General features: G+C 42.5%; 2 protein-coding genes across 5 annotated transcripts in view; one reads left to right on the forward strand and one right to left on the reverse strand.

Annotated features, from left to right (window-relative positions):
• Positions 1-11,952, reverse strand: part of VPS13C (vacuolar protein sorting 13 homolog C) — a 179,721-nt gene extending 167,769 nt beyond the window's left edge. For all 4 annotated transcript variants that reach the window (XM_060151212.1, XM_060151193.1, XM_060151206.1 and 1 more), the window contains exon 1: positions 11,761-11,952. In XM_060151212.1, the coding sequence (XP_060007195.1) occupies positions 11,761-11,860 (100 nt within the window). In that variant the 5' untranslated portion in view covers positions 11,861-11,952. The remainder of the gene's footprint in view (positions 1-11,760) is intronic.
• Positions 11,953-19,116: 7,164 nt separating this feature from the next.
• Positions 19,117-20,910, forward strand: LOC132531605 (C2 calcium-dependent domain-containing protein 4A-like). Its single transcript, XM_060169550.1, has 2 exons — positions 19,117-19,196; positions 19,669-20,910. Exons 1-2 carry the CDS (start codon positions 19,180-19,182, stop codon positions 20,834-20,836), a joined length of 1,185 nt encoding a protein of 394 aa, XP_060025533.1. The 5' UTR covers positions 19,117-19,179; the 3' UTR covers positions 20,837-20,910.
• Positions 20,911-21,155: the final 245 nt, after the last annotated feature.

Raw genomic sequence — 21,155 nt, forward strand, 5'->3', positions numbered from 1 at the left:
GAACCTACCTCAATGTAATAAAGGCCATATATGACAAGCCCACAGCAAACAACATTCTCAATTGTGAAAAACTGAAAGCATTTCCTCTAAGATCAGGAACAAGACAAGGATGTCCACTCTCGCCACTATTATTCAGCATAGTTTTGGCAGTCCTAGCCACGGCAATCAGAGAAGAAAAAGAAATAAAAGGAATCCAAATCAGAAAAGAAGAAGTAAAACCGTCACTGTTTGCAGATGACATGATACTATACATGGATAATCCTAAAGATGCCACCAGAAAACTACTAGAGCTAATCAATGAATTTGGTAAAGTTGCTGGATAAAAAATTAATGCATAGAAATCTCTTGCATGCCTATACACTAACAACAAAATATCAGAAAGAGAAATTAAGGAAACAATCCTATTCACCACTGCAACAAAAAAATAAAATACCTAGGAATAAATCTACCTAAGGAGGTAAAAGACCTATACTCAGAAAAGTAAGACACTGATGAAAGAAATCAAAGATGACACAAACAGATGGAGAGATTTACCATGTTCTTGGATTGGAAGAATCAATATTGTGAAAATGACTATACGACCCCAAGCAATCTACAGATTTAATGCAATCCCTATCAAATTACCAATGGCATTTTCTATAGAACTAGAACAAAAAATCTTAAATTTGTATGGAGACACAAAAGAGCCCGAATAGCCAAAGCAATCTGGAGGGTAAAAAACAGAGCTGGAAGACTCAGACTCCCTGACTTCAGACTATACTACAAAGCTACAGTAATCAAGACAATATGGTACTGGCACAAAAACAGAAATATAGATCCATGGAACAGGAGAGAAAGCCCAGAGATAATCCCACACACCTATGGTCAACTAATCTATGATAAAGGCGGCAAGGATATACAATGGAGAAAAGACAGTCTCTTCAATAAGTGGTGCTGGGAAAACTGGACAGCTACATGTGATTGAATGAAATTGGAACACTCCCTAAAACCATATACAAAAATAAACTCAAAATGGATTACAGACCTAAATGTAAGACCGGACACTATAAAACCCTTACAGGAAAACATAGGAAGAACACTCTTTGACATAAATCACAGCAAGATCTTTTTTGATCCACCTCCTAGAGTAATGGAAATAAAAATAAACAAATGGGACCTAATGAAACTTAAAAGCTTTTTCACAGCAAAGGAAACTATAAACAACAGAAAAAGCAACCCTCAGAATGGGAAAAAATATTTGCAAATGAATCGACAATGGATTAATCTCCAAAATATATACACAGCTCATGCAGTTCAATATTAAAAAAACAAACCACCCAATCAAAAAATGGGCAGAAGACCTAAACAGACATTTCTCCAAAGAAGACATACAGATGGCCAAGAGGCATATGAAAAGCTGCTCAACATCACCAATTATTAGAGAAATGCAAATCAAAACTACAATGCGGTATCACCTCACATGGTCAGAATGGCCATCATCAAAAAGTCTACAAACAACAAATGCTGGAGAGGCAGTGGAAAAAAGGGAACCCTTTTATCCCATTGGTGGGAATGTAAATTGATACAGCCACTATGGAGAACAGTATGGAGGTTCCTTTAAAAACTAAAAACAGAGCTACCATATGGTCCAGCAATCCCCCTCCTGGGCATATACCAGGGAAAACCATAATTCGAAAGGATACATGCACCCCAACGTTCATTGCAGCACTATTTACAATAGCTAGGACACGGAAGCAACCTAAATGCCCATCGACAGACGAATGGATAAAGAAAATGTGGTACATATATACAATGGAATATTACTGAGCCATTAAAAGGAACGAAACTGGGTCATTTGTTGAGACGTGGATGGATCTAGAGATTGTCAAACAGAGTGAAGTAAGTCAGAAAGAGAAAAACAAATATCGTATACTAACACATATATGTGGAATCTAGAAAAATGGTACAGATGAACCAGTTTACAAGAGAGAAATAGAGACACAGATGTAGAGAACAAACGTACAGACCCCAAGGTGGTGGTGGTGGTGGGAGGAACTGGGAGATTGGGATTGACATATATACACTAGTATGTATAAAATAGATAACTAATAAGAACCTGTGGTATAAAAAAAATAAATAATTTTTTTAAAAAAAGAAGTAAAAATAAAAACCAATACAACACCACCAACAACAAGTTACTCTGGAGGCAGAACTGACAAGATGTCATCACTGATCAAATATAGGGATAATACAGTAGTCATGGAAAACTGACATGTTCGAGAATTGGGAAAAAATCCTTAAAACGCATTATATGTATAAAAATTATATAAAGTGGAAAAATATTCCTGGGTTTAATTCTGTCGGATGGCGAATTACAAAAAATTACAAGTGGGAATTCTACTCAGGCCAAAAGAATTGATCTGCACAGAAGCTAGTGCATATTTGAAGGAATCCAAACCAATTTAACACGATCTAAGACCATATGGAGACTTGTAAACTTGCTCATGAATTTTGATTGTCCTACCCATTAATTTTCAACTAGTGGGTCAAGGGTCACCAGGAGTGCTCACAAGTAACCTGCAGTAGATATGAGGCATTTTCTAATAATTATTAAGGCACTAACATAATAAGCGCCCTCATAAAAAGCACACTTTCTACTGCAGTGACATTCTCACTCTTTAATGAAGTAATAGATGGTATTTAACATGTGAAATACTGAAAACTACCAATATGGCTAACAGAGCTAAACAAGTATATTTAGAAAGGCAGATAAAAAACGGTAATGGCAATTATTGCTAGGAGGTAGAATTAAGGACTTTTTATTAATGTTCTTCAGTATTTTCTAGTTTTTACAATAAACATGTATTACTTTAATGTTAAAAACTATTATACAAATTGTAATATGAAATGGGGAACAAAACAAGGTAAATTCTAATGTCAATATGACCTCAATATATTTTATACAAATTCTTTCTATATTTACTATTTACCGTCTCTACAGACACATAAAAAAGATCTATTTCTACTACTTAGAGTCCAGCAAACAAATGCATACTTCCTCTCTGAAAAATGTGAATGTTACCTAACAAACAGTAAATATAACAATGAAATAAGAATGATACAGTCTATGAATTATTTGCACTGAAGGAGGAGCCACTAGTCCTAACACAAAGAAAAGGGGAGGAACAGCAGTGTATTTCTGCACCAGGGTAAAAGTGCATTCATTCATTCAACCAGTAGATGCATGCCTTATCTAAGTAAGGCACTGTGCTAAGAAGTACTCTTCCACTAAAATGCACGCTTTTCTGGAGATACAGAAAGCAGACTCCCTCCTAAATATCAACCATCTTATATTTAACTCAATACTAAGGAAAAAGTTAAGATTTAGCTTTCCATTTCTATTCAAGATAACATAATTCTATACACATGCAAATAACTTGAATAACTGTAATCAGATCACCCTGGGCTAAGAACACACAGAGGCCATAGGAAGTTCCTGAAAACCTAGAGGAAGGGTAAATATGTGTCTAATCTTTTAACAATAACCAAAACAAAAAAGGCGAGGGGAGAATGACTAATCATTGGAGATGGATAGACTTAACTCTGCCAGCAAGGAAGGCACTAACGCCAATCCCACAATCAAGTGTCCCTAATCCCATGAATTTCTAAAGAAACCAAGGTGAGAGACAAGTAGAGAAATTCTGTGAAATGATTTCCTTCTATGATGGATTGGCAACCCTAAAGGATGACAGCAAGCAATAAGTGTAGTCTGGCTTCAGAAGACAAAATTTCTAATTTTTAACCCTGTATGATACTCATAAATAAACAGAAACATTTTGGATGAGCATATCTGACTAGAGTCACATATACAGTTTCAAAGCTAATCTTGCAGGATATTTTAAGAAGTATCTTACAAAAGTAAATCCTGGATCAAAATTTATCTAATAATCTTTACAAATGAACCAGAAGAGGGGAATGAAAGTAAATCCATTAAATTAGCAAATAAAACCAAGGCAAGCAGTGTTGGAGCCATCTCAGAAAAGTTCAATAGAAAAAGAAATGGTTGCTAAATTACAGAAAATAACAAGGTTAGTATATTTATGAATAAGAATCAAATGGTACTGGCATAATTTGGAACAAGCCCACCTCAGTCGAAGAATGGCTTTTAAAACACAAAATGACCTACAAAATAAATGCAAGAAATATAGTGCTGACGTTAAATACCTCCAGTCAGAAATAACCTATCTGAACTTTCACAGACGTTTCACTACACCTGTCTTATGGCACTTAACACTTAACTATTTAAATCCCCAACCTGATCATAAACTCCTTATTGATTCTCCTCATAGTAGGTACTCAATAAGTCTTGACTCAATTAATTAGAATGCATATTGTACTGAAATAGGAATGAATACAATAAGAACATAAACCTTTCTATTTTAGAAAATACTTTCAGAGCTATTACATTACTTGATCCTCACAGCCTCCTGGTGAAGGAGGCAGGACACGGAAAGAAACTGGGGCTTGGAGAGCTTAAGTGACTGGCCTAAGACTACTGTGTCAATGTAGTAAATGGTTATCCTGATGGAAGATTATGCTTTTTCTGTTAACTAATTCTGGACGCTTTTTGTCGAGTGCTGCTTTCAGTTGGTCTAATTGGGAGCAATACTTGTTGAAATTAACCGTTTGGTTTTCCAGAAGGAGCTCATAATAGAGGACTTCTTCCAATCCCACCATTACACAACATCACCTTCTTTGGACAAAGACCGGCCTCTGGTGTGGTTGGTGGTGGTTCATTTCGCTTGCCCCACGATCTCTTCAGTTCCATATTACTATACAGTATCCACTTTTCATCGCACGTCACAATTTGTTTTAAAAACGGAACGTTTTCATTACGTTTCAGAAGAGAATCGCACACAGAAATATGGTCAAGAAGGTTTTTTTCACTTAACTTAGGTGGAACCCAAATATCAAAGCGATTCACATAACCAAGCTGGTGTAAATGATTTTCAACGCTTGATTTGGATATTCTGAGTATGTTGGCTATCTCCTGTGCAGTATAACGTTGGACGTTCTCAATTATTGTTTCGATTTGATCGCTATCAACTTCAACTGGTCTACCAGACTATGGAGCATCGTCCAGGGAGAAATCTCCAGAACAAAACTTCGCACACCACTTTTGACACGTTCGATCAGTCACAGCACCTTCTCCATACACTGCACAACTTCTTGTGCATTTCAGTTTCGTTTTTACCTTTCTTGAAATAATAAAGCATAATATGCCGAAAATGCTGCTTTTTTCTTCCATCTTCAATATTAAAACGGCTACACAAAAATTCACCAATTTTGAAAACTCTTTTTTTAAATGCATGCTGATGTGAGAGCTGTCACATACAATCTAACAAAATGTTTTCGAATGAAGTTAAAGAACTAAGTGCTACTAGAGCCATCTTACAGAAAAAAACGAACAAACCTTTTGGATCACTCAATATTTAACCCAAATTAACCCATCCAGACTCATTTTAATAGTAGTTCACAGTAACTTTATCTTGGGAGGGGAAGCTAAGGGAAGGAGAAGAAACAACTGACTCTCACTCTTCCATTTCCCTATTGAAACAGGAAGTTTTGGCAAAGAAAGGTGGAAAGCTGCCATGTCACCACTGAACTTTCTCCTTTTCAAGTACATTTCAGGGCTTTCATAAGAATGAGTAGTATGGCAGAGCCTCCTAGCAGAATGGTTACCCAAGTACCACCTTCCAGCTCTATTTGTAGAAAAGAGGTGAAGTTTTCATTTATGATACTATTCAAGTATGTGGAAAGTTGTTTTCAATAAAATTTTAAAGTGTTGTTTTAAATAATGATAACTAAGCCTAAGTACATTATAATATTGAACTTTTTGTTGTTCATTTTACATACTATAGGACAAGCTAATAAGAAATGTGGCTTTCACTACACCAAGTGCTGGCTGGGTGGAAAGGAATAAAAAAAAATTCCTCAACAGGTTTAGAAACACTTAGATACTGCTATGTTTTATGGATCAAGGTAAAAAGAAGCAAAGAGGCCTGTTTTTTCTTGCATTCTCAAGCTGCCCTTTGACTACCTGTTAAGACTATATATATACATTTGGATTCTCAAATAATCAGCATGAGGCTGAAACTTTATTTTTCTTGTCGTATTTCATGACTGTGGCTCTCTGCTCACTGGTACCGAGTGAAGAACAGAAAGGAAAGAAACATGATCTGACTACCATTTCTCACCATGAATGCAGAGCAAGTGGCACTACAACTTAATGAAGGAGCTCACGCTGCTCTGGCCTTATTCAAGTCACAGAAGTTCAAAGCGAGAAGAAATGACCTTGTCTCACCTCATTTACAGATAAGAAGCCAGTGGTCACTGGTCAGTGACTGCCAAAAGCCAATGAACCAGGCAGTACTGGATACGTAATTAGATCCCAGGTTTCCTCCTTCCTTATCCTGTTGCTCCGACAACATCTGGCAGCTGATGGAGAAGTGTCAGGGGTGGAGTGTAGGACAATAGGGTAATAAGCATGGGCTCAGCCTGGCTTGCAGAGCTACAAACTCTGAAGGCACTCCACCTGGCTCCTAATCCTACTGGTGGGCAGCAGGTCACCATAGGCAACTCTTGCACCCAACACATTACAGCCTCTATGTATATTCTACCTGTCAAATGGAAGTGAGAGCAGCAGAATTCTGAACGGACATCTTCTGATGACTTTTCACAGTAAATGACTTTGAAAAATCAAACTGACAAAGGTTCTACATTGCAACAATCCTACTTAAACTGAATTGCAAAAGATCTGATGTTTCAACATACCTTTTCAAATATATGTTACTCTTAAAACAATTAAATCCTGGACACTCCAAAAATAGCTAAGAGCTGTGCAATTTATCTCCTGGTACCAGTCTGTGGAGAACAAAAATCTAGATAAACCTTCTGACCTGCATAGGCAGCAACATGCCCACCAGGCATTTTTCTGAACCTCTGAAAATCTGACTGACAAAATAACTGGCAGATAGTATAAGTACTGTAAGTGTAAACTCGTATGCAAATAGTTTTTTTTTTCTTTAAAGAACAAATTTTGGAAAATAAGATATTTTTAGATATGTGGTGTTTAGACACGTGGTGTTAACTCTACACAAAATTATCACACTGCAGAATGTGAAAACCCTGGAAGAAATATACTTAGGAAAATACAGGCATGCCTCATTTTACTGCACTTCACTGAGCTTCACACGTACTGTTTTTTACAAATTAAAGGTTTGTGGCAACCCTGTCAAGCAAGTCTATTGGTGCCATTTTTCCAACAGCAATTGCTCACTTCACGTCTCTGTGTCACATTTTGGTAATTCTTGCAATATTTCAAACTTTTTCATTATTATTATATTTGTTATGGTGATCAGTGATCTTTGATGTTCCTATTGCAAAAAGATCACGACTCATCAAAGCCTCAGATGATGGTTAGCATTTTTTAGCAATAAAGTATTTTTTAATTAGGTATGTACATATTTTTAGACATAATGCTCTTGTACACTAAAGAGACTATAGTACAGTATAAACATTAACTTTAATATGCACTAGGAAACCAGAAAATTCATGTGACTTGCTTTATTTTGATATTCACTTTATTGCAGTGGTCTGGAACCAAACCCACAAAATCTCCAAGGTATGCCTGTAAAATAAAATAAGCAGGCTGGTTTCCATCACTTGGCTAGGTTTGTGTATCGTCACTACTCCTGTCAGTATTAACCATTTAACAATTATAATTACAAAGAATTTTCACATGACTTATTTTACAAACACAGAATGTTATTTCCCCATTTTAAAAGGGGGATAAGGAAACTGAGGCTTAAAGAATTAAAATTTTTCTCCCATGTCCCACAGCTAGTAAATAATTTTTCATTTTTCTACAACAGCAAGAATTTTTAAAAAATCATTATGCTTAAATCACTTTTAAAAATACATAGGAGGGCTTCCCTGGTGGCACAGAGGTTGAGAGTCCACCTGCCGATGCAGGGGACACGGGTTCGTGCCCCGGTCAGGGAAGATCCCACATGCCGCGGAGCGGCTGGGCCCGTGAGCCATGGCCGCTGAGCCTGCGAGTCCACAGCCTGTGCTCCGCAATGGGAGAGGCCACAACAGTGAGAGGCCACAACAGTGAGAGGCCTGCGTACCGCAAATAAAAAAAATAAATAAAAATACATAGGAATTTCTTGGCATTAAAAAAAATCTTTAAAAGAATAAAAACAAGAAAAATGATAAAGTTTTCTTTATTTTTCTTCTCCAATTTAAGGCAATACCGACAGTATACTTCCTGATTCTAGACATTCCAATAATTTGCCCCATCCTTCTCACTCTGTAATTTTTTGTTTATTGTGGATTTCATTGTGAATGCCTATATATATATATATGAATATATGCACAGCACGTTTTTCAACTTATGTCAACACATTTTGATTTCTAAAACTTCCTGATATCATCCAAGCAAAGACTATGCATTTTTTACTGACATGATACCAAGTCACTTCTTAAGACTTCTGTTTCTCTCTTAAGTTATAAATTTCATGAAGCATATAATTCCTCTAAGTCCTTTTTTACTTCCTACTACAACCTGTTTAGCACCAGAAGGTCTCCTATAAATGCAGAATACAATCTCAATATTCCCCTTCGACTAGGGTTTCTCAACAAACATTTTGGGCTGGTAATTCCTTTCTGTGGAGAGCTGTCCTGTGCACTGTAGAATGTAACAGCATTCAGGAGTTCGCCCACCAGATACCACAAGCACACCTCTCCCCACTACGTGACAATCAAAAGTGTCTCAGACATAACCAAATATCCTCTTAGGGGCAAACTCATTCCTGCTTGAAAACCACTGTCATAGGCTAGGCAAAAAAGTATCCATTTATCCCTTGTTTGGAAAGAATAGTAAGATCAGCTGTGTGAAATTTTTGCAGGTTGAATTATTCCCCTCCTCAAGATACGAAAATTTAACAAGAAAAAAAACCTGAAAAAGCCAAACTCTATGACTCATAAACCTTATCTGCTAAAGCAAATAGTTTTCAAGTAAGGTCATATAAAATTTTAAATTCTTTATAAAACTTGTCACCGTCATAGATGTCACAAATATCAGCTGTTTTCTTAAATAACTTAATAATCCCACTTGTTTACTATAAAAAGTTTAAGATAAATTTCTTCAAAACACAGAAATAGTCAACTCGGGGCTTCCCTGGTGGCGCAGTGGTTGAGAGTCCGCCTGCCGATGCGGGGGACACGGGTTCGTGCCCCGGTCCAGGAAGATCCCACATGCCGCGGAGCGGCTAGGCCCGTGAGCCGTGGCCGCTGAGCCTGCTCTCCGCGGCGGGAGAGGCCACAACGGAGAGAGGCCCGCGTACCAAAAAAAAAAAAAAAAAAAAAAAAAAAAAAAAAAGAAATAGTCAACTCACATTTTGCCTTTCTATTTTAATGAGGAAATTAGGGCTACAAAGAAAATATTTGAGCAATAACTATAAAAAGCTCATGACTTATTCCCTCCTTTATGACTATCACAAAAATAAAAGGCAGCAAAACTTTACAGACGCACAGCTATGGGCTAATAAACCTGATTGGACTTCCACTGGAGGCATTTCCTAAAAGAAATGGGTTTATTTGCTCTGGCCTGTTATAAAGTTGATGTTGGCCATGGGCAGAATACCTTATTGTAAAAAAACAAAATAAATTGTAAGAAAAGAAAGTTTCCTTTCCTACACTTCACCAAAAAAGAGGGGAAGAATGAATTATTATTATGGCATTTTAATTTCTAACATGAAAAAATTCAAAAGCCTCAGGCAGTATACTTCACAATTTCACAGTATGTTTACAATTAGAATCACAGAGTATTGGCACTGGAAGGACCCTTAGGTGTTACCTAGTCCAACCCCTAAGTCTTAAAGAAAAAGAAAAAGGAAAATAAGATATGGGAGGGAAGGAATCTTCGAATGTATCCATAAACTTTAATTTTTAAAAATCTGAGATAAATAGGGCAAAACGTTTTAACTTGGGTAAGCAATTCTTAGTGATTACATAGGAATATTATATTTTCTGGTATTTTTTTTCTATTAAAGGTGAAATTAAGATGAAGAAATTAAGGACCAGTGAGGTAAATGGATTGTCGAACACACCAACCTCAAACCCAGGTTTTTCCTAAATGCTAGGCCAGAGCCTTTTCAGATTTCAAATAGTGTTTACAAACTACAAGAAATAATTTGTTATTATTAGACAGTAGCCTGAAGAAACACTTGATCCCTGCAGAAGGCACTGGCCATTTAATTCCTTAAATGTCTCCTTTACTTCTCTTTCTCTTGCACTAAGTGTGAGGGGAGGGCATGTAAATAAAGTATGTTATTGCTAGGCAAACCACACAGAACCAATAAAAAGATCAGTAAACTACTAAAAGCAGGCTCCTCCGTAATTCAGGGCAGCACAATTGCCCTCTCTCTCTCTCTCTCTCTCTACACATATATATATATATATATGTATGTATGGTCCATATATGTAATTATAAATTTTAGGAATCAGATTTTTTTAAAAAGTAAAAAGAAACGGGGGAATGAATTTTAATGATATATTTTATTTAACCCAATGTATTCAAATATTATTATTTCACCATGTAATCAACATAAAAAATTGTTGAGATATTACAATCTTTCTCCTACTAAGTATTTTCAAAACTCGGTGTGTACTTTATACTTCTAGCACACCTCAATTTGCACTAACTAACTAGGCTGCAAGTGCTCCTATAGTGGCTACTGTATAGGACAGATGGGGCTAGGACTACTTGTTGACTGAATTAAAAGCAGTTCCATCCACTTGAGTAGTTCTTTAGATTTCCCTCCAAAGCTGACAAAATGCCCAAAAGTCTTCTGCAGAATGCAAAGGTATCCCCAGTGTCCCCAAAGCTTAACATGTAAATGGTGCAAATAATTAATCTTTTTGAAGAATGGAGAAGCACACTACAATCTACTTCTATACACAACCCCTAGGGTAGAAGCATTGGTGTAAATTCTTCGGCGTGCAACCAAGCAGCACCTAATGATGATGCTGTTCGTGGCCTGAATTTCTCTCTATCGCTCCAAAACAAAATTGAAATTCCTCTTCCTATTGAGAGAATAAGCAATATTAAGGGAAGCTGTCACTTTCTCAGAAGCTCAGAAGTATTATGAGTTTGAATCCCTACCGACAAGCCTTTCGTAATGATCCTCCCCTGCCTGCCGATCCTTTCCCAAATCCTGCAATCTTAAAGAGAAGCCAGCTCCCGCTCGCTATCAACTGCCAAAAAGATCACTGCAAAACACAATTTCTTTTTTCTTCTTCCTTGGTGCCACTTTGAACGTGTGAGGCCACGCAGCCATCCTCGCTCCACGCGAGATGCAGGGAGGGGTTCTTTATGCTTCGGGGCCAGAGGGGCCAGGCTGAGGGCAGGGAGAGGCCGCCCAGGGTGAGCAGGTGGGACGGGGCAAGGGCTTCGACCTCAGGGTCGCGAAACCTGGGAATCCTGGCAGCCCGGGCGGACACCCCGTGGCGGCGGAGGCCAGCGCAGACCTCCCCACGACCCGCACCTGCGGCCCAGGGAGGGGGCCCAGCCCAGCGCCCTCCCCGGAGGCGGAGTCGCGGGCGGCGAAGGGAGTACGGCCCGGGCTGGAGCCAGGAAAGGAGCAGCCCGCGGAGTGGGCCCCTCGGCCAGCGCCGACAACCCCAGACAGCCCGCGGCCACGCCCTCTTGCTTACCGCCCCAGATCCCCAGCTTCAGCTGGGACTTGTTCAGGTTCTCCACATAGTCCCCCAGGAAGCGGTTCAGCAAGTCAGCGACCACCGACTCCAGCACCATGGTGGTCTGAGGCGCGGGAGAGGGAGAACCCGGAACCGCCCGGCGCAGCTGAGGGCGGCGACCAGCGCAGCGAATGACAGCCCCCCCCGGGCGCCGACCCGCCCCCGCGGCGCGCCGCACCGCGCGTGACTCGGCCTGTGCGCAGGCGCACCGCCGCCGCCGCTGCTGCCGGGAGCGGGAGGTGCGTGCACTCGCTGCCGACTCGCGGCCTCGTGGTAGCCGCTTCCCGGGCAACCGAGGGTGGGCGGCGGAGCCGGTTTGGGGCCTGACCCAGAGGAAAGGGATGTTAGAGAAAGAAAAGGGGAAGCCGGAGTTGCTGTGCACGGAGACATCTCTGTGGCCGCTGTGCTTCCCTGCTGTCGCCTTCTGTTGACCTCGGGTCCGCAGGGCTCAATCGTTCCCGCGGGAAGCAGCTCTGCGGCCTCGGAGCCGACCCTATGGGTGCCCGGCGCTTCCCAGGCCTCCAGTGCACCCTGAGCGCCTCCTAAGTAACCACCCCTTCAGGAGGGCAAAAAAGGAGACGCTGCACCCTCCTCCTGCTACATATCAGCTCCGCCTAGCACCATCTCTCCGCTTACTTTTGCTTCCTGAAAACACACTAATAATTCACAAGTGGGAGGAGGAGGAACAGAGCCGCATCATAAGATGGCAGATAGAATGGGAACTGAATGTGCATTTCGTTAACTCGTTCTTTTACTCCCTTCTGTTGCTAAGTGGCTCTTAGTTAACTCATAAGCCACTTCTTAGTTACATACCTCGGTAGGGAAATAAAACGACGTAGTACTTCCATTTTTTCCTTTAGGTGTAGGTGTATTTATCTCTTTCATGCAATCATTGAACTGTTTCTGGTGTGGCAAAGCTTTGAAAGTGGGGCTTTTATAATGCAAGGACTTTCACGTTAGTAAAGTTTAGCCGCTCATTGACAAGCCAATCCTCTTTAGAGAACAGGACTTCTTTTTCTAAAATTTGTTTCAAAAAACTGTTGAGATACTGTAAACAGACATGAACCTAAGAAATAATAAGATCATTTGTAGTCACAAGTTTATTAAATGCTTTGCTACACATAATGTCTGAAAAACTATGTGTGAATTGCTCTTAAACAACCTTCTATGGACATTGTGTACCCCCAAAATTCCTATGTTGAAATTCTAACCCCTGTTGTCATGGTAATAGGAGGTGAGGCCTTTGGGAGATCATTAGGTAATTAAGCAGAGCCCTCATGGATGGGATTCGTACCCTTATAAAAGAGACCCCAGAGAGCTCCCTCACCCCTTCGGCCGTGTGAAGATACAGCAAGGAGACAGATATCTGTGAACCAGGAAGTGGGCCCTCACCAGACACTGAATCAACTGGCACCTTGATCTTGGACTTCCTAGCCTCCAGAACTGTGAAAAATAAATTATTGTTTTTAAACCACCCACTCTATGGTATTTTGTAATAGCAGCCTGAATGGACGAAGAGGCTCAAAAAGAAAAATCATTCCTTAAATACAAAATCCATTGGAAAAGAAAAAAAGTCAAAATGTCTACAATTGGTATTATGTAAAATGGATGTAAAAGAAAAAACCAATACTAACCAGTACTGGTGCTATCAGTAACCACCTGCATCCTTCGCTTCAGCACACAGAATATAAAACCTTAACCGTTTGTTTTTCCGAGCTTAGTCACCCTGACAAAATACCTAGGATGTATTTTGAAGCACGTCATACTTCCCTCCACCATCCACAAACAATTAACAGCCAAACCTGGCTATTCTGCTTTGGCCATATTTCCTAAATTCTCTTTATATCTCATCCGAACCATGCAATCACCCACTAACTGGCCTCCTGGCCTCCAGTTTTTCCCTTCTCCATCCATCTTCACATTGTCACCACAGCTAATTTCCCAAAGCACAGGTGAGCTCAGGTTAGTCCCCTGCTCAAAAAGACCCAATAACTTTCCAGTGTTCAGAAAGCCCTCTTCAACCTGTACCAAACTTGTTTCTAATCTACCCACAACAACCCCTCTCTCCTTGTACATGCACACCAACTATGTACTGAGGAGAATGCAGAAATATATATATATATGTATATGTGTATATATGTGTATTTGTAAATATATATATATATATATTCTTGTTGGGATAGGCATGCACCAGAAAAAGATAAAAAGTAAACAATGCAAAGATGTATGAATAACACAGCAAGATGATATGAAAGATGCCACGGGCAGAAGAGTATAGTCAAGCAAATGGCACAGAGGAGTAATCTGCTGGGGAAAAGTGGGCAGTACTGATCCTTGTGTAATAATTTCTTGTACTTCTTTTTTTTTTTTTTTGCAGTACGCGGGCCTCTCACTGTCGTGGCCTCTCCCATTGCGGAGCACAGGCTCCGGATGCGCAGGCTCAGCCGCCATGGCTCACGGGCCCAGCTGCTCCGCGGCATGTGGGATCTTCGCGGACCGGGGCACGAACCCGTGTCCCCTGCATCGGCAGGCGGACTCTCAACCACTGCGCCACCAGGGAAGCCCTAATCTCTTGTACTTCTATGGTACTTTACACTTTTGAAAGAATAATGCATGTGCCTGCCTTTATAAGCATTATTCCATCTTATTAATACTTCTCCAGTTATACCTCATGAGCTATCATGCCATTATTATGCCAAGGCATGCATTTTCAAATAAGCCTCATGAAAGATCTGTGAGACAAGTAATGCAGGTCGTCGTATTGTCTTCATTTATAGGAAAATTAAAGTCAGTGATTTACATTAAATTAAATGATTTACATAAAACTACACAGCAAGTGTTTCTTTCCTTCAGTTCCCTGAGCCCTGACACTTTTTCTCTTTTAATAAGTAGAGTTAAATCACCACTAGGTGATTTCTTGCTCTGAAAGGTTGATGACAGAATGGAAACTCTCATGGTGGAAAAATTCAGCTCAAAATTGTCAGTACAAATAATGCTATTACCATAGAAGATAAAAAGCTTTTAAGTTTTAATATTTTACTTTTTAAGTATGTTTTGAGGGATTGGTTATTATGTACACAGAGTAATGCCCCAAATATCCCATACTTCTTGAAAAACTCCTAATCCAAAACAAACCATAACCAATGTTAAGAAACACCATTAGGGCTTCCCTGGTGGCTCAGTGGTTAAGAATTCGCCTGCCAATGCAGGGGACAGAGGTTCGAGCCCTCATCCAGGAAGATCGCACATGCTGCGGAGCAACTAAGCCCGTGTGCCACAACTACTGAGCCTGCACTCTAGCGCCCACGAGCCACAACTACCGAAGCCTGCGCGCCTAGAGCCCGTACTCCGCAACAAGACGCCACCACATTGAGAAGCCTGCGCACCACAATGAAGAGTAGTCCCCGCTCGCCACAACTAGAGAAAGCCTGTGCTCAGCAACAAAGACCCAACGCAGCCTAAAATAAAATAAAATTAAAAAGAAACACCATTAGCACTCTAACGCACAGATACCAAAAGGAATTTGGATACAAAGGTTAACTAAAGGAAATGAACATTCTAGTAATTATGGCTCTTGCTTCAGAACAATGAGAAGGTTTGCAAAGCTAAACTGCAAGGAGGGACTGAGCAATAAAAACAAATGTGCAAAATATTCTTCCTGTTAAAAACAAAAGTCAAAATTAGGGACACTTTTTAAAAATTAACACTCTTGCTTAAAAATTGAAAAATAAGAAATTCCAATGTCACACTACTACCTCATACCCACACCCCATTCCCCAGCCCTGGAGTTTGCTGAGAAAAGCAAAAGGGATTTGGGGGGAAAAGGAAATGGAGGGAAAAGCTAGAGAATAAGCATGACAGCATGGGTTTTCAGAAAAGTTAGGAAGTTTAACTGGGAGAAAGCACAGGAGTGGATTGCAGAATGTCAGAGACAGAGGCAATCAAATATCATTTGGTTAATCCAACCTTCTTCTTTGATGGAGGGGACACTGACTGCGAGAGAGAATTAAGTGACTTGCCAGGGTCCCACAAGAAGTTAGTGACTATCAGTGCTAAACTCCAGGTGTCCCAACTCCGTTATCTGTTTACTTTCCATTACTCCACCCTCCAATTCTGTTGAATGAGATGGATGAGTCAGAACACCGGTATTTTATTGGGTTATAAACTCTCTTCTTCTTGCTTTCCTTGACACCCAACCTCCTATATATTATTTTGCAGTTCTCCTTTAAGTGGTTCCATATCCTTCTACTCCAAGAGCACCTCTGACCTCGATGGTGTGTGATCTATTTATGCTTACTTTGCAGAATTTTTTCAGCTCCATCAGTGAATGTTCCCATAGTTGTGATGAAGCTATGATAACAGTCTCCCTCTGAGTAGATTTGGGTGTTCCAGGCTCAGGGCCTCATCCTGTTACACCATCCTCCCAAGTACTGCATGGCCCACGCTTCCAAGGTAAGTAAAACATAAGGCTTAATGTGGTCACAGGGGACCAGCCATGCGAGGGCATGTCTCTGCTGTTTCAAGAAACCTTATATAGAAAATGCTTCCAAAGTGTTATTAAAGAAGGTGAATGATTAATAAAAACAAAGCAATGCTGCTTGGCTTGGCCAGAAAGAGAAATGTTTTTAAGGGAATCCATGTGTGAATCACCTAATTCCTAGCCACGCAGACCTGTATAATAACAACAGCTAAGTGATAGCCACACTTACTGTATGCCAGGCATTTCATGCATTTTTAACCCTCACAACAATCTTGTGTGGTAGGTATTATAACCCCCATTATACAACTTCAGCTCAAAGAAATTAATTAACTTGCTCACAGTTCCATAGTTAAAAAGTTGCATAACATTTGAACCTAGGATAGATCAACTCCAAAGTTCATGTTTCTTTACCCCTAAATCATCTCTCCCTTCACGACACAGCTCTGCTTAACAACTTCTCAGACAACTTCTCAGATTGTGAGCCTCACCATTTTAACCTAGGGGTTTCTGGGCTCTCATTTGCTGAGCTAACAGCATCTTGTCTCCTGAGAAAAGATGAGTCAAAACACATTCACGTGACCCTCAAGTATATAATTTGGTAATCATTCTGCAACAGATTTGGCACTGGACCAAGAATTTTGGCCAGGAGTGGAGCTCATATAAAGACAAACAAGTAGCTAGTCAAGGGCATGGCAAACCCAGGGACACATCAACCCTGCCCCCAGACTAAATATATAAATAGTGTGCAATAGTCTCTTCTCATTTCTGCCTCAGCCAGATGGAGTTCAAATATGTCATCTTCATCATTTCATTTCTCCTCTGACAGATGTACATAGTTGATATGATCTTGTACAGCCTGGACCTACCTGCCTAGCACAGTGGCTGAAACCCAGGAGGCATTCAGTAAATATTGCTTTGAATGAATAAATGGACTAACGAACATTTGCTCTCTTCTGTAGTAACAATAAATATCTGACATTGTGTATATCAGGCTCTATGCTAAAGTTTTCACCTGCATTATCTTATTTTATAGATAGATAGATACTATTATTATCAGAAGGGGCAAGGGGGCTCTCCTGGGTCTCTTTTATAAGGTCATTAATCTCATTACCTCCCAAAGTCCCCACCTCCTAATTTTACATTTGATACTGTGGCTTGGAAAGGTTAAGTAACTTGCTCATGGTCACATAGTGAGCGGCCATTCTAGAGTCAAAACCACTGATTTCGGACTTAATTTTCTTTTCTTTCCTTTTCTTTTTCCTATTTATTTTATTTATTTATTTATTTAGGCTGTGTTGGGTCTTCGTTGCTGCACATGGGCTTTCTTTAGTTGTGTGGAGCGGGGGCTTCTCTTCGTTGCGGTGCGCGTCTCATTGTGGTGGCTTCTCTTGTTGCGGAGCACAGGCTCTAGGTGCGCGGGCTTCAGTAGTTGAAGCACGTGGGCTCAGTAGTTGTGGCTTGCGGGGTCTAGAGCGCAGGCTCAGTAGTTGTGGTGCACGGGCTTAGTTGCTCCGCAGCATGTGGGATCTTCTTGGACCAGGGCACGAACCCGTGTCCCCTGCATTGGGAGTGCAGAGTTTTAACCACTGCACCACCAGAGAAGTCCCTCCCTTCTATTTTTATTAATGATAATAATAATCACAGTTTATATGTATTTAGCACTTACCATGTTCCAAGCACAGCGCTAAGTATTTTACCTTATTAGAGTTGTTTAATCCCCAAAACAACTCATTTATGCCCATCAGTATGTATTTTTCTTCCATTTCCCATCATTATGTGAACTTGGATACCTTACTAGGAATAATCATAATTTGCAGGGTTTATGTGACTATTCCAGAGACTATATGTAAATCATCAAGTACAGTGGCTGTGTACGTATATATCCTGGAAACAAAATGCACATGCTCCATCCTAAAATCACCTTTGCATGAGTTCAGTTTAATTTACTGAACATCATTTGGATAAGCAATTAATTTGCAAGGCGGTATCTTAGGCAGAAATAGTGTACACCCAAACGCTGAACAAAATGCCTCAGATCTCTTTCAACCTAAGCTAGTTGGAAGCAGGTCTCTTACAAAGTGAACACAGGTCAGTTTTCAAAAGAGAGGAAAAGGATGTCTCAGGTGGGCACAGCCTACAAACGTGCCGTCAAAGGATGGTTCCAACAGCCCAGTTGTATGCAGGAGTATATTTTCCCAATTAAAACATCAGCGCACAAGGTTTAAGAAGTGGGTTGTTATTTTTTAAATTGAGGTATAAGACACAATCTTATGTCTAATCTTAAGTGTATGATAGATCATTTTTTTTACATATGGATACACCCCAGTAACCCCACCCAGATCAAGATACAGAATATTTACAGCAGCCCATAAGGTTCCCTGTATCCAGAGTGGTTTGTAATCAACAAACAAAAACGATTTAAAATCAGAACAGAAAACCAGAAGGTAGGTAAGGAACTTCGAAAGCTGGGCAAACTAAGGGCTGGATTTGGGGGAGGATATTAAGTAAGAATAAGACAGATTCGACTTCTATCTCCTCTTAGTGGTAGGTGTAGAGTGCTTCTGTGATTCACACTCATTATGTCCATCGATCCTCACAATGACTCTGCCGTATAGTAAAGACTTTTTGCACGTGAGTAAACAGAAACATCCCTACCTGAAGCAGGAGAGAAAGCGGATCCAGCCACGTGGCAGAGGGAAAGTTGGAAGGCCTGTCGTCAGGTTACCTATCAGTGCCAATCCGGCCAGCCCACTGGCGGGCGTCCCAGGCCCCAGGTATAAAGGCTCAAGCCGACTGCCTTTAAGCTGTACAGAACTCCGCCACACAAGCTTTGATCTTCCCAGAGGCTGTATGCCTGTAGAGGTTGGTGCCACAGGAGGATCGGTGCGGAGACCTATATGACGCTGGACCCCAGGTACATTATGAGAGACCTATATAGCCTTGCTTAACTCCCTCAGGGACTCGTTTGAGGCTCTTTGCACTTGAAGCGGGGAGCAAGCCGAATATCCTGGAAAGGATAATAATTATTTTAATTCTCTCTGAGGATTTGAGTGCAATAATCCAAGGATTCAGGAAACTATTGCACAAGCATAGTGCCACTTGGCACCGAGGACAGCACGAGGCAAACATTTTGAGAATCTCCTCCTGAGGCCAGCGAGGACAGGTCTAGATTAAGGCAACAAACCCAAAGTTTACACTACTACAGAAGAGAGAAGAACGATTGTTTTACCGTCAGGGAAACACTGAAAGATTTGCAACAGCAGCGTGAGGGGCAATTTGCCTGGTCTGGGGGAGGCAGGAGGAAGCACCCAATGAGTAGAAGAGACGGGCATTGCTGCGCCCAGCAGGGCTCACTATGACGATCCGTGTGTGCTTGTGCATTGCAGGCTGACCAGCTCCAGCAGAGGTTCCTCTGCAACCGGCACCTGCTGCCTGATGTGGTGCCTGGAGCGGCTCCGCTTGGGACCCGAGCACCTCCTGCGGGGCAGAAACCGGCTTTTCCAGGATCAGGCCGGCCGAGCCACTGCTCTCAGGCCCTCCCGGTGCGCAAACGTGCTCACCCCGGACCGCATCCCCGAGTTCTGCATCCCCCCGCGACTCGCGCCCTGCCCGACCCTGGCTGCAATCCAAGACAACAGGGGCGAAAAAGCAGGGACAGGCGACGGCGCGGGGCGCACGGACTGGGACCCACGATCGCAGGCTGCGCTCTCGCTGCCTCACCTGCCCCGGGCACGTACAGCCTATGGCTTCTGCGCGCTGCTCGAGAGCCCGCACACCCGCCGCAGGGAGTCGCTCTTCCTCCGGGGCCCGGGGGCCGCCCCGCTCCTGCCCGCGCTCCGCCCCCGGGCGCGCACCTTCGGAGGCGGCGTCGTAGTCGCCCCCCTCGTGCCCCCGGGAAGAGTCCCTGCTGTGCCCCCGGCGGCCCTCGGCGGCTCCCGCCCGCACCTGGACACGCTCACTCTCCGACCCCGCGGCAGCCGCCTCCTGCGCGCTCCCGAGGGGCTGCTGCGCTGCGCGCAGAGGAGCAGCGGCCTGGCCAGTGCCCGCTCCGTCGCCAGCGGGGACGGGGACGACGACGACGACGAGCGCGGCGCCGGCTCCCTGTCCCCGGCTCAGGCCCCCGCCACGTCCCCTCCGCCGCCCCCCGACCCGCGGCCCGAGCGCCTGGAGGCCGAGGGCACCGTGACTCTGGACCGCGCCGGCGGCGCCCTGCGCCTGGGCGCCGAGTACAGTCGGGACAGCGGGCGCCTCCGCGTCCGGCTGCTCCACGCCGAGGGCCCGGCCGGTGGGGCCGCCGAGCCCCGCGCCCCCGTCGGCTGCCACGTCAGCTTCGTCCTGCAGCCGCCGGGCCAGACGCGCCGGCTGCGGGGCGCCGTGGTCCGGCGGAGACGCCGGGCGGTCTTGGAGCAGGACTTGTGCTTGGACGGGCTCTCGGAAGACGAGGTGCGCCGCCTGGCCGTGCGCGTCAAGGCCGAGAACCGGGGCCGCGGGCTGGAGCGGGGTCGCCTGCTGGGCCAGGGCGAGCTGCTGCTGGGCCCCGTCCAGCTCCTGTGAGGGCGCGCCCTGCCCCAGCTCTGTCCCTCGGACACAGCCGATTTGTACAAAATAAACGTGTTTTTATTATTCTACTCTGGCCTTTGTTTCAGTCTAGTGTTGGCAGAGATAATACTGTATTAATTACCACTGTAAAGGGTGTTATATTTTGTGTACATACTGTCAATATTCTTTTTAAGTAAACGGTATGCTGTTTTGCAGTGGTGTTTCCCAATGTTGCTAGCCAATGGCATTGCAGGTGTTCCCCACGGTACTCTTGAGAGATAATGAATTACATGAAGTATTGAAATTAGAGGGTTTCTTGGTGATCTATTTGCTC

This window comes from Lagenorhynchus albirostris, chromosome 1, assembly GCF_949774975.1.
Source record: "Lagenorhynchus albirostris chromosome 1, mLagAlb1.1, whole genome shotgun sequence".
NCBI lineage: Eukaryota > Metazoa > Chordata > Mammalia > Artiodactyla > Delphinidae > Lagenorhynchus > Lagenorhynchus albirostris.